General features: G+C 43.0%; 1 protein-coding gene across 5 annotated transcripts in view; it reads left to right on the forward strand.

The window, feature by feature from the left end:
• LOC146839636 (uncharacterized) overlaps nt 1-13,571 on the forward strand; it is a 376,335-nt gene that overhangs the window by 259,128 nt on the left and 103,636 nt on the right. For 3 of the 5 annotated variants that reach the window (XM_085650366.1, XM_085650365.1, XM_085650367.1), the window contains one exon: nt 13,090-13,191. The exons of the other annotated variants lie outside the window; for them this stretch is intronic. In XM_085650366.1, coding sequence (XP_085506492.1) covers nt 13,090-13,191 — 102 coding nt within the window. The remainder of the gene's footprint in view (nt 1-13,089; nt 13,192-13,571) is intronic. 5 annotated transcript variants of the gene reach the window in all.

Here is a 13,571-nt window from a genome sequence, read left to right on the forward strand (position 1 = left end):
ATATTGAATGTCTACAAATGTCTAGTAACCAACTTCAACTTCATGCAAATAGATGACAATTCTAATCTTTATCTATTTTGTTCCATTCTAGGTCCAAATTTACTTTGACACAAAACGTGGATGTAGATAACTCACTTACACCATTAACAATGTTCTGTATTTCTTAACAGGTTGATTCACCACTGCACCTGCACAGAGGTTCAAAACTACTGCTGCCAATCGCCAAATTCTAACACTATGTTTGCAACGTATTTACAAGTCTTCACTACATAGCGTTAGGATCAGCTAGCGGCCTCAAAAATTGCCACTAAGTCTAGCATCAATGCGATTAAAAAATTCACATTGGCGTGAATAAAATAAAAGGCCGACAAAATTGCGGTACAAATGTTCAGGCTAGTGAGCCCAACGTCACTTTTCAGCGTCTAGCAGCAAAAAGAGCTTACAAATATGGCACAAAGGAAAAAATAAATTACCTGCATGCAGAATGGGGTAGCCAGGACCAAGTTCAGCACAGGACAAAAATGCCCCTAGCCCCTCAAACAGCCAGGATGACCAGCTAGAGTCCCAGGGGAAGAGAAAGAGAAAATGCAGATACAGCCAGGAGGAGAATCAAATCCTGATTGCGGAGGTGACAGAGCATCAACAACAGCCCTTCATCTAAGGTGTCATTGGGTACCCAAAGGGCTATATCTCCACAAAGTGAACTCCATCGCAGAAGTCAAGAGGTCATTGACGGACTGCAAGAAGTGCTGGCATGATGCCAAGTGCAAATCTAAGCAGAAACTGGCGAGCAATCGACAGGCAGCATGATTACGCTTTACTTTCTCTCATCTAGTCTTTCACCAAAATTTCTTATCCATTACCAATGCACTAAATACATACGCTTTATTCCAACTATCCTTTCTCCTATCTGTCCCTTTACCCACCCATGCACCCTTTCATTCATGTACCATTTTCCTTTCTTTTAACCTTCTGTTATTTCATGTTTCCCTCAAGCCATCAACGCTCATTAGATGAGCTTTTGGTGAGTTGCAGATAGAAGAAGCCATAATAACTCAACCACCACTGCAGCTGGTAAAGATGGGGGGGTTCACATAACCTCCTGGTACTGGCTAGTGAGTATAATAGTATTGTCAATCAGCAAGCAATTATGTGACTTACTAGTGCCCATCCCTGCTGCCGCTTCTCTCCCTTTAACTGAGTCTCCTCCTACTTGAGCTGCCATCACTGGTGGTCTGTGTGGCTAGAATAAAAACATTAAACATAATATTTTAGATGCTAGATATGCCTCCCCTTAAATTCTTCAATCACAAAATTACAACTGCAATACATCCCTACAGTTCAGTTAGCACTGCAGTATATTTTAACAAAAATAATACTCTGGGCGTTTGGTTGGTTGATAAGGTTAGACAAGCCAGGGGTGAAATAATGGTCAATGAAAGGCATATGGTGTTGGCTGGCAAATGAAATGAAAGTGGGACCTCATACATTTTTGCAGCCAAGCAGCACTGTCATGGAAAATTGCTGGTATACTCTATAAATGAATGACATAGCACAAAACATGGGGACGGGGTGTCCATGACAATGAACACAACTGTTAGAGCATGAGCAAGAAAAAGAGAGCCTTCTTAACAAACATACATAGTGAATATTATTTATAATACTAGCTTGCTTGGGCCAGCAATCTTCACAGTGGAGAGTACCAAAAATGTGTTCTTCTTAGTCCTACTCTTACAGTACCACAAGATATATAATAGAGGGAGAGAAAGGTTACCAAGAAAGTGAGAGATAAGTGAGACCGGAGAAAGTCAGCTACCAAAAATGAAAAACATGTAGTATAAGGAAACAAAAGATAGTGCAGGGGTAACAGGAATGAAACAAAAATATTATCCATTGTGCTTTGCACGTGTGGGTTGAAATTCCGTCCTTGTCGCTATGTGGAAGGAAGACAGGAAATAAGGGTGTCTGAGCAACTTTTTTTGCCACCAGCAACACCACTCTGCAGGCATCAACTCCCATCCTGGAAACAAGCACCAACATTCCAATACACCAATATTCTACCCTAAGCCCACAACAACCATAGAACCCAACATTAGTGAAATAATAATAATAATGATAAATAACAGGACTTACTGGGGTTAACAGAGCCCTCAGCAGCGGTGCTGGTGGTCTGCACCACCAACTGACAAGCTACTCTGCAACACCAATCTTCTTGACGATGGGGGCAGATATAAGAAATGAAGAAGATAACAAATTTAGATTAGTGATTCAGTCAATCTCCACAAAATTATGACAAGCAAACACAGTCACCTAAGTGTACTTCTTTAAAACAGATCACCTAACCTATAGCAATAGTTTCAATTCTATCGACTGTTGTTTAGCTACCCATACAAATCCTAAAATGCCTATTCCAAATTTCTAACTAATGCATTGTAGTGAATGATCTTTGACTCTGTTCTCATTTCTCAACCCCGTTTATGGACCAACTCAGCCTCCCTTTTTTGCAATGCATAGATGTATACTACACATCGCTGTGAAATAGCTTGGAACTGTACGAGCTACATTATCACAAGTCACAGAGAGAACAGTAAGTCACTGCTATCACTGATTCACTATGTTGACAGGATTTAGAAGACAGTCTGCAATGGCTTCTTAATTATTCAGCCAAAGTGGGCACTAATAATGAGTACAATGAGGTAGCACTGAGCACCTGCCTATAAGAAACTAGAAACTGGATCACATCATACTATTCCAACTTAAATTAAATATAACTCTCCTCTAAGTGTGAGCACAGCATGCTATTCAGAAAAAAAATGTTGTTTGAAGGACAGGATATACTACAGAGATGGAACTGGGCTCAGCAGAAGGTTCCAACTGGTAGAACTTGTGACCAAAAATCTGCGTCCTCCAGGACCACACCAGATCTAAATCTGGGTATAACTACAGACTGACAACCATGCTGTCAACTTTGGAGCTGGGGAACCAGGTTCAAGCTGTGGCATTGACTCAGCAGCCTGTAATTTAAGGCAAATTACTTAATCTCTGTGCCTACCAAAAATAAATGTGTCCTTTTGTAACATAACTGGTGCTCATGTATAGAGCTCCAATATCTTTAATCAGGTTTGTGGTATAAAAATCTGCCCCAAAAAAAACTAAAAAATTAGAGCCAGTTGATCTCAGATTACATACTAGAGGATAGTGTTTCATAGGGGAGCGTATTACTTATCTTTACCTGAGATGAAATCCAGAGCAAAGTTGTTTAGACTCTTGAAGACCGTGAGTTAAAGTTGAAACTGAGTTTTTGGTTTAACTGGAGGCCAATGAAGTTATTTTAACTGAGGAGTGGCATGTGAGCGTCTACTCTTGGTACCGTCAAATTCTACTTCCTGGTTCATTTTGTAACACTTGAAGTCAATGCAGCAAAGCCTCAAGAAAACCGGTGTAGATTGCATTTGCATAGTCCAATCTCAACAAAATGGCTGTGATTAACATTGTTTTATTGCTTCAAAGGTTAAGGAGGGTGCAGCATTTTTATTCGACATTCTTAACATAATAAATGAGCTTATTGGATATCACCAAGTTTACTTGGGACTGCTTTGCAAGATGCCCATCTATGAGCACTCCAAGGCTTTTAACTACCATTGAAGTGGAGGAAGAGGGCCCAAATCATCTGGCCAGTAACATGCCATCCATGCCTGGAAATTATTGTGTTGGCTCTTATGTGGAGCATGGACAAAGTACATGTGCTCTTCCTCATCTTTTTTCTTTGTCGTCTTTTTGTAATGCACTATTTTTTTAGAAGCATTTCCTGGATGTGCAATATGATTTCCTACTTTTAACGGAGGCCTACAGCTTCTTATTTATAGCGCTTTTACCCTATCTGCAGGTTCTAGTGTTGCTTTTGTTACTTACACCCATAACTGTACTACTCTGATTCACTCTACGGTACTCCACTGTATACCACTCCACTCTACAGCACTCCTTTCTATACTGTTCCTCTAACTGTTAGCCAAGCTGAACAGTAACCACAACATGGCCAGAGTTGACATCACAAAAGCATTTCACTGAGACAGCAGTCAAAATAGAACAGCTGCATCTCCCTGGCAGTGACTAGAGTCATTAATAAGAAGAGCAAAATCGCGTGCTCTATTATGTCAAAACGTGTTTCTTCTTCTGGAGCTGCCAGTCCTTCAGTGCTTCAGTGTAAAGGACTGTTGTATCTGCCTCTTGATGATGTGCGTATGAGTGCTGTGACCACAGTGCGTTATAGATTTCCGGCATTTCATCTATTTATTAAAAATAAATCATATAGGACATGCTTCCATTTGTAGCATCTTGTACTGCACAAGCTCTCCGGTCTGAGTGACTGAACCTGGACGCTTTCTGACTTTGAAGTGAATGTGCATAATGTGCACAAGCAGGAAGAGAGGCGAGTCTGACCTGGGGCAGGCTGGGATTTCTCTGGTTGAAGGGCCTTGAAGGTGACACTATTTTCAGTTGCTAGAGTTAGGAGAATGGGATAGTAATTACACAAACTATACTCAAGTAGTACCAATTGTGAGGCGGGGGCATGTTCTGTGTGGATTTGACATGAGGAAGGCATTCGAAGGCTTCTTTTTACGAAGCAGATGTAGTCCAATGGCTAGAGCAGCCCACCATGGAACTGAGAAACTTGGTTCGAGTCCCAGCTTTGGCTTACCATTGTTGCAAATTACATAAACTTGTGCCTCCAATTCTTATGTAATTTGTAATTTATGTAAAGTTCTTTGTTGTCCGTTTACCAAGTCTGCACTATATTAAAGGGCAAAATGGAGAAAGAGTTGAACTTCAGATTTTGCCAGGTAAAGAGTTACACTTTTCTTCTGCACTCTTGTACGAAAAGCCTGTTCAGTCTTCTGACTGCTATAGAGGAAGAGGGTTATGAGGTGCCTCTTCATGTTCCATTAATTGAATGTGGTTGTTTCTTCCCCAAAGCATAAAACAGAGTAAATGCCGCATTGAAGCAACGTTGATTTGAAGCACTTTAAAGACAAAGGGGCATATTAGCAACGCTTTGCACTAACTATCGCAAAGCGTGCTTAGCGCTCCTTTTCCTAATGCCCGCTGTTGCAGGTTTTTATCGCTGAGATATCGCGTTATTAGCAACGCGTATCTCCAACGCGATAAAGATTCCTGCTATACCGGGGAAATTGCCTTTTTGCAGGAAACATCGCTGGTTTTCCAGCGATGTTCCCTGCAAAACGGCGATAACCTTGCTGATACGACCCTGTGGTCGTATCAGCAGAATCCACCCCCTATGTTAGGGGTGGCTAAGTCAGTATTTTAGCAGTATTTTAGCAGACGTTAGTTTTTGGAGAAAACAGCAGTTTTTGCTAAATTCTAAATGCTAGGGCATCCTTGCTGATAGCGCGAAGCCGCGTTATGGATGTTCTGACATGTAGTGAATGTCAGGAACACCCAGTTTGCATCTCATTAGAGATGCAAAGGTAGGCGTAGTGAAAAAGGGTGCTAACATGCATATTCGCACTATTCTTACTGATAGGGCGATGGATTTATCTCCGCTTTTCGGGCTTTTAAAGCCAAAAAAGCAGAGATAAAACCCTTGCTGATATGCCCCTAGGTTTGATGCTGCCATCTGCGGTGCCCGCGGCTCAGTTGTATGAATTGATCCTACTCTTTAAAGTCGTGGCATCCGGTGTCCTCTAGTACACCTGGTAGACATTCAAGGGCGTATTTACAAGCCCCTTGTGCTGCTGGTACGTCAATTTTTCCCATATTAAAAGTGATGCACCAACAGTGCAAGGGGTCTGTAAATAAGCCCTCTGTGCGGTACAAAACTGGCGACTTCCTAGCCCCTGGCCCCAATTAATTTGCTTTTAAGATTTGATGCCATTGTACCATATTGGCCTTTCGTAATTGCTGGTTAGTTCGTGTTTTTTAACTATGTGCCAGGGTCTGGACTATTACATGTATGAGATGTACAATTCTCTGTATACATATTTTTAGTTTCTTGAGTGTATGTGTAGGTGGGCAGGTTGAGTATTGCTCAGCCACCCGTCCATGAAACTCTCAAGTCTGCCTATAAATATTTTACCACCCTTGTCTAAAGAAACAACAATTATAGGTAAAAATACACTCTAGACACTTTGGTGTGAAAAGTTTATTAAATGCCTCAAGAGGAGGTATCCGCCCGCTTGACTGCATGAGCCCGGCGGCAGAAGGCTGGCAACCCACAGACAGCAAAGTGAGGTCAAGAATTGTCTTGGCATGGCAGCCAGGTCTGCACTTAGTTCTCCTCACGGCAAAGTTGGCACTACCAATCCGAATTAACTTATGGAGGATATTCATAAAACACGCATTTAACATAGGATGCTAACTTTGGGGCAACGGATGCAACAGCACGTCCCTTCTCCAGGTCACGCGGCCTGTCTACCCTTTCCCTCTCCCTGCCACCACAGCTTCCCAAAGTTGCCCACTGAACTCCAAAGTGACCCTTGCCATCCACATTCTTCCTATACTGGCAGGCCAGGCTCCCTCCTCCTCTCTGTCTGGGCAGCATCCAGCCTCTGGGGTGAGGCAGAGCTGGGCTTTTCTCATGCTCCCTCCCAAACTGCTGCCCAGGTAAGGAGGAGACAGAGGATCAGGTATCCTGGGCCCAAGCGTCTGGTGGTGTGGTGTCTGTCTAACTTCGCCTGATGTGTCGGAGCCAAGCTCCTCCTTGTCAGGCTTTGGGGCACAGCCTGCCCGATGTTCACTGCACCTGGGTCCCTGTCCTGACTTGTGTCCTTCAGGGACACTGAGCCAGCAATGCACATTGTTGTGAACATTCCATGCTGCTTTTCACAAGGAAGTAGTGCCACCAGCCTGGAGAGCTGCATCTCATGTATTTAATCAGGGTGAATGGCAGCTGTTGGTAAACTCCGCTGTGCCGGCGGTAGGCAGAGATTTTGCCGAACTCCAAGCAGAGTGGCAGAATATCTCCGCCTACTCCGCCGGCGGAGCAGTGCTTACCACCCACCACTACTGTTTTGTGTAGCTGCAAAAGTAAGCACCTAGTGTGACATTAATTTTTTGGACTGTGTACACCCCCTGTCTTCTTTGGACCAGATTATTACGCTGGCTAGTCTCACTACAGTGAAGTTCCATGTTTGGGGCCTTAATTCACCTATGAAAAAAGAGAATCTTTGCTCAGGTGTGTGGATAACTGGGTTTTCTTTGTTAGTGCAGCATCGTAAAGTACCTATTTTAAAATATCGTAAGAAATGTGAGTATTAGTTCAAGGGGATGAGGACCAACTTCAAATAATAATCACAATTGTTGTCAGGGTGAACCACAGATGTCTCTAAATAAACATGTGGTAAGCCCCTAGTAGATGTGGCACAGGGCAGTCAGGATTACTTAAGAGGCAGTGTGTAATGTTTTTATGCCATCCTCAAACGGATGTATGACGTAACAACGCAAGTCATTACAACGCGTGCTGTTACAACGAAAATTTTACAACGCAAGTGGATGTACAACGCATGCTTTTACAACGCAAGTCTTTACATCGACTTGCGCTAGATGGCGTGCTAACATTAGAAAAGTGTAATTTACTATTCCAACTCCAGTTCACTTAACAGTAGGGAAGGTGTTGGGATAGTAAACTACACTATTTGTAATGTTAGCACGCCATCTAGCGCAAGTCGATGTAAAGACTTGCGTTGTAAAAGCATGCGTTGTAAATCCACTTGCGTTGTAAAAGTTTTGTTGTAATGTTAGTGCGTTGTAAAAGTTGCGTTGTAAAGGTTGTTTACCTCCTCAAACAGTAATGAAGTGAAAACACAACACAAGATGACTAGGAAGATAAAAGGGAGGCAGGCCCGGGTGTGAGCTACATCTACTAGTGACAGGATAGGCATCCTTTGAAGATGAGGAATGGGCTTGACACAGTCTACCAAGCCATCCTGCCCAAGGAAGACAAACATCTTTATACGGAGCCATCAGCAGTCATGTGACACAGGACATCAGCCAAAAGGCCTTTATTGGGCAGAAAATAGATAGCTATCTAAAAGTTAATTTCCCTTAATAGTAATATAACATCCTACTTTACCAATAAGTTAGTTTTAAATCATTATTAAACCAAGGCCTTGAATCTATTTTAGAGCTACTCCCAAACTGACACTAAGCATTATAAGTTGTTACAATGCAACCCAGTGTTTTCCTTGCAGACCTTGCCACAGTGAAGAACAACTTTTGAGGTGTTCCACAGCAGAGACATTTAAAACATTAATATCTACATTACCTACCCGTAAACATTATGATCCTGGTTTACTGGGCAACAAGGTCTACCTGAGGGGTGACTGATAGACATCAAAAAGAAAGGTTTAGACTTTCAAAAAGATGATTTGACAGTTTAAAAACTTCACAGTCCGAAATACTAGAGTGTGTGGCACAATGAATGCTTCAGCCCACTAGTAGCACAAAATGTATCGTCCCTGAGCACCGGTCATACCATATAATAAAGGAGACTTATAAGTAAACTAAATGCTCCATTTAGATGTATCCAAATTGTACCATGTTTTAAAAGGAGAACACTAGGATTTTAACCCTGGTTGGCAGGCAAAATGCACAGAGGTTTGTGGCCAACAAAAATGGGTTCAGCAACAGATGGCAAACATCTGGTGGACAATAATTTCCAACAAATATTTATCACAAATTTGACTATGCTATTGAATTGGGCTCATGATAAACATTTTAAAAAGTCTAAGAATTAACTCTTTAGCTGTTTCCAAATCGGAGGAAGCAATATTATATTTAAGCAAGACTGACTTCCTGGCCAGGGAAAATGCTCTCCCCTCGTGCAGCTCCGTTGTTGAGGTACTGCCCCCCAGCGCCTTTCTGGTTCCGGGTAGGTGTTCGAGGCCCTTCTCCACCAGCAGGCTCCTGCCTGTGCCTCGTCCCTGGTGGTCCAGTGAGAGAGCCTCCTCAAATGCTCATCTGCTCTGCCAGCCTTATTTTAATGCCTTTTTTCTGTCTCCTTTTCTTTGTTTGCCTTTTTCTGTCTTTGGCCTCTTTTTTCCCATTTTCGCATTTTTCCTTGCTGCCCCTGCAGTCCCTCACCCCCTGCATGTTCCCGCCTCCCACCTCCCAGCTGCTCTTCCACCCAGACGCTCTTCCACCCTGACCCCTACGTAATGGCAGCCGCGTGCCAAAGGTGAGCCCATCTGCGCCCGTCCATGACCCGACCACGACCAGTGACAGGGACCCTGGTACCCCTGACCCCCGCCGCTATGACTCCAGCACTCTCTACGCTCTCAACCCTGGATGCCACAACAACTGCCAGCTTTTGACGCCTAGCAACTCCCAAGGCCCGCTCTCCTGCCGATACTGCCACTGCACCTTCACCCACTTCCAGACCCAGACAGCTACCGTCATCCCACTGGACTCCAACACACTCAAGCCCCTGAGCTGCATCCTCTTCAACGCTCTCTACACAGAAACGCAGTAGAAATCTGGGACCTCCTCAACAACCTCTCGCATGACATTGCCTTCCTCACAGAAACATCAGCTCCGCTCCTGACATCGCTACTGCCATCCCCAACGGGTACAAGATCCTGAGGAAGGACCGTCCCAACCATCCCAGAGGGGTCCTCGCCATCGTCCACAAAACTCCCTTCGACTGACTACCTCCATATCAAATGACACCTCGCCCCCCCATGGAACATATCCACTTACAGATCCTGAACAACTCTACATGGGACCCTCCCCTACAGACCTCCTGGACCACGCTCCCCATTCACAAACATCATCGCAGATTACATTGCGACCCACGCCCCAAGCCCTACCTGCAATCCTTCAGAAAGGCCCTCAAGACCTGAGGGCATATCAACAACAACCGGCGATAATTATCTCTTAGCGCACTTAGCGCTAGGATAATTATCGCCGGCTAGCGTGAATTTTTATCGCTGAGATAGCGTGCTATTAGCAACGCTTATCTCAATAGCGATAAAAATCCTCACGCTAACAGGCTAACGTGAGATTATCGCTGGAAACCCAGCGATAATCTCACGTTACCTTGTTGATAGGGACAGGCAAACTTAAGCATGATATCCTCCTTCCATAGGATATCATGGCTAAGTCAGAAAAATACCAGACGTAAAAAAAGCAGCGTTAACCGCGGTTAGCGCTGCTTTTTTTGTCTCTAACAGGGTTAGCGACATTCTTGATAATAGAAATGTCGCTTAGCGACATTTCTCCTATTATTTTACTCTGGAACGCCCCCTTTGCATCTCATTAGAGATGCAAGGGGAAGCGTAGAGTAAAAGGGTGCTAACATGCAAATTTGCATGTTAGCACCCTGTTGTTGATAGGGCGCTAGTTTTATCTCTCCTTTTTTGGCTTTTATATCCAAAAAAGCAGAGATAAAGCCCTTGTTGATATGCCCCCTGGCTCTTCAGATGACCTCGGAGCTGCCCGAAACCTCCTCTTCCTAGCTCTTTGAGACCCTTATGGGTGAGTAGTGCACTCTATAAACCCCTGATTTATTGATTGATAATATTATATACTACTGCTTTGCTATGAAACCGCTGGCCCTACTACAATGAAAATATTTTAATGTTTTTTCACTGTAAGGTCATGTTTAACAATAAACCTTTACATGTTCTACTTTTAAATATCATGCACCCTGCCTTATGGGCAGTAAGTCCAACTTAGGGGAGACATGTTAATTTTTAAATGTGAGTTTAGGCCAATGGATAGGGGTTATTTTGATAGGTCAAATCTGCAGTTTACTCCTTCACAGTAAGGCTACAGGTGGCAGACCTGCACTCAGGCTTACTTTGCCCTTATAGTGGATGTCACATTGGGTGCTACAATCCACTGAGGATATTTAACTTACAGGCCCTGGGTATGATTTGGGTACCATATACTCGTGACTTACAGAAAAGTTAAATATGCCAATTAATCAAGAGAATGCAATTTCATCATATTGAAAGGGGGGAAGGCACCGGTACTTTGCCAATGGTTAGTATGGTAAAGTGCACAGCTAGCAGAAAACTGTCAAGGCAAGAATCTGGGGGAACACCACACACAAAATGGCCATTTGCACCAAAGCCGAAGGAGGGTATTTCACAGGCATAAGTGGGCATGATCTGATCAAAGTGGTTACGTGAATGAGGTTGGCCTTTGGGGCCCCGGGGTCTGATTAGGACAAAGTTTGTTGGTGACCAGCTGACCAATTCTTCTTTCTCAGAACTATGCTACCCTTCACTGCACCTCTCCCACCATTCTGTTTTCTGTCCTCTAAGTTGTTATGATTATTATGAGCCATTCCAGCACTCCCATCCTCGTGGTCTGTGCACCCAGCAGCCACTACCTCTTCCAGTGTGCAGCTGCTATGGACCCTACCCATTTTATCCTGTTCCTGAGATAGTGTGTACTCCTGTGCTTCAGAGAATCAATATGTCACTTCCTGCACATTTTTTTATTCTGTACACAAAAGAGCCACTTGAACTCTAGCAGGGAAAGTAGCTGCAAAGTAAGCGGCACTCCGGTGTAAGATCCATGGATGACAGTTAACATTGGTTCAACAAAATGTAATACATATTTCAGAGATAATAATAACTAGTTAACGTCTCACCCTATCCTCCTATAAACCAAAGAAATCTCTACAATTCTATAAATTGCTTTCAAAATTAAATATAGTATTTTAATAAATGACAATCTATATTTAAAAAAATAACCTATTTTAAATAATAGTAACACATACAATTATTATAGTACCTAAAACACATCCAAATATTCAAAAATACTATATTTTGACCATTATATTATTGAAAACGATATCAAAAACATCAATATTATTACCTAAAATCACAATATGTTTGTCACCAATATTTGTTCATCAAAGTATATGTGTATCACAATATTTATTTTCCAATATTTCGGCCTCTGATATTTTTTATCTGATATTTTGTCATGATGCTCAAAAAACAAGCTGATAGATGGAATGCTTGGCTTTATCTGAGCCTCTGGCAATTTTGTGGACTGTATTACCCTCCATCGCTTTTCACCCACTGTGACAGAGACCACACTTATGCAAAGAAGTCCAATCGGAACAGCCCAGCCTGAATTGCCAGGTCAGGTCCCCTCCAGATGGAGACACAGGCAATCTCAGATTGTTTCCTCCTACTGAGGCCTTGCCAGTGAGGTATCAATCAAGCAGTACTTGTATGGAGTTGCTTCTCACCTGAGAGGATATCCAGGTGCTATTCTTCAATGTCAGTTGAAGAGTCAGGTATTGAGGCTCTTCCTAAAATGGTTCAGCGAGGGTGAAGTACAGAGGTGGAGGGGATGTGCGTTACCGGACTTGGTGGCGAGGTGGGAGAAGGAGCATCATCCGGTGCGGCCATGTCAGATGTGTGGTATCTGCGTGAGATGAGTGGTGCAGAGGTTTCTGGGTGGTAGGTGGAAGTTTAGGAACTGGTTCATGTAGTCTGTCCTTGGTCATGGAGGGCTTTGTAAGTGTGGGTCAGGAGATTGAATTGGCATCTCTTCTGTATGAGGAGCCAGTGGAGGTCTTTCAAGTGATGGGTGATGTGATTCCTGGCAGGTTGAAGATAAGCCTGGCTGGTGTGTTCTGTATAGTCTGGTGTCTTCTCATGAGTTTGATGGTGATGCCTGCATAAAGTGTGTTGCCGTAGTCCAGTCTGCTGTTGATAAGTGCCTGTTTCACTGTTTTTCTAGTGTCGATGAGGAGCCACTTGAAGACTTATATATATATATTTAGCTGGGGTCCTTCTTGTACTGTTCATGGGAGCCACGCCCCCAAACAATCTTAGTTAAATCAATTAAAGCATTATTTATATTACAATGATGTATTGATTTTAGTTTTGTATGTACAGAATAAACTTTCTAAATGACTGATTAAAATGCTTTTTGACTCACAATATTTGAATATATTCTAACAACGTTGTATATGGATGAATAACTAATTATCTCAGAGTAGATTTAACAATCAGTCGTTCATACCAATGCAAGCATATTATCTGAATTATGCACATTAACAGAAGTGACTGGTTGTAACAGGAAACACTTTTTTCTTTTTTTCAGACTCGCCAGCTGTGAATTATGCGTTGATCATAGGCGTGTCAGTGGGCGTGGCAGTCGGGCTTCTGATAATCATCTTTATTATAATATGTTGCTGCTGCAAAGGTAAGATGCCACATGGGTGTTCTGTGTGTGTGTAACAGAGGAGAAATGAAAGTAGAAAGATTCCTTTACAATTCCTCTGCCACTCATAAAGTAGCCAGTTCACAAGCTTCTGCTCCTCAGGTACCACTCCCTGTTCCACACAGGTGCACTCACTGTATACGGCACTCGAGGCGGGCACACCTACCCTGACGCACTAACCCATACACTCATTCTAATCAAAGACACTGTTTTTCAAGCCCACACACTCACTGACACCACTGCATTCAGTAGAGGCGCAAAACACAGGCTCCATGCAGAGTACCATGACAAAAAGACTATAAAAATAAACTTCATCAAAATATAGATCCAAACATGTAGACAATACAAACATATCTTGCACA

This window comes from Triturus cristatus, chromosome 4_1, assembly GCF_964204655.1.
Source record: "Triturus cristatus chromosome 4_1, aTriCri1.1, whole genome shotgun sequence".
NCBI classification, from domain to species: domain Eukaryota; kingdom Metazoa; phylum Chordata; class Amphibia; order Caudata; family Salamandridae; genus Triturus; species Triturus cristatus.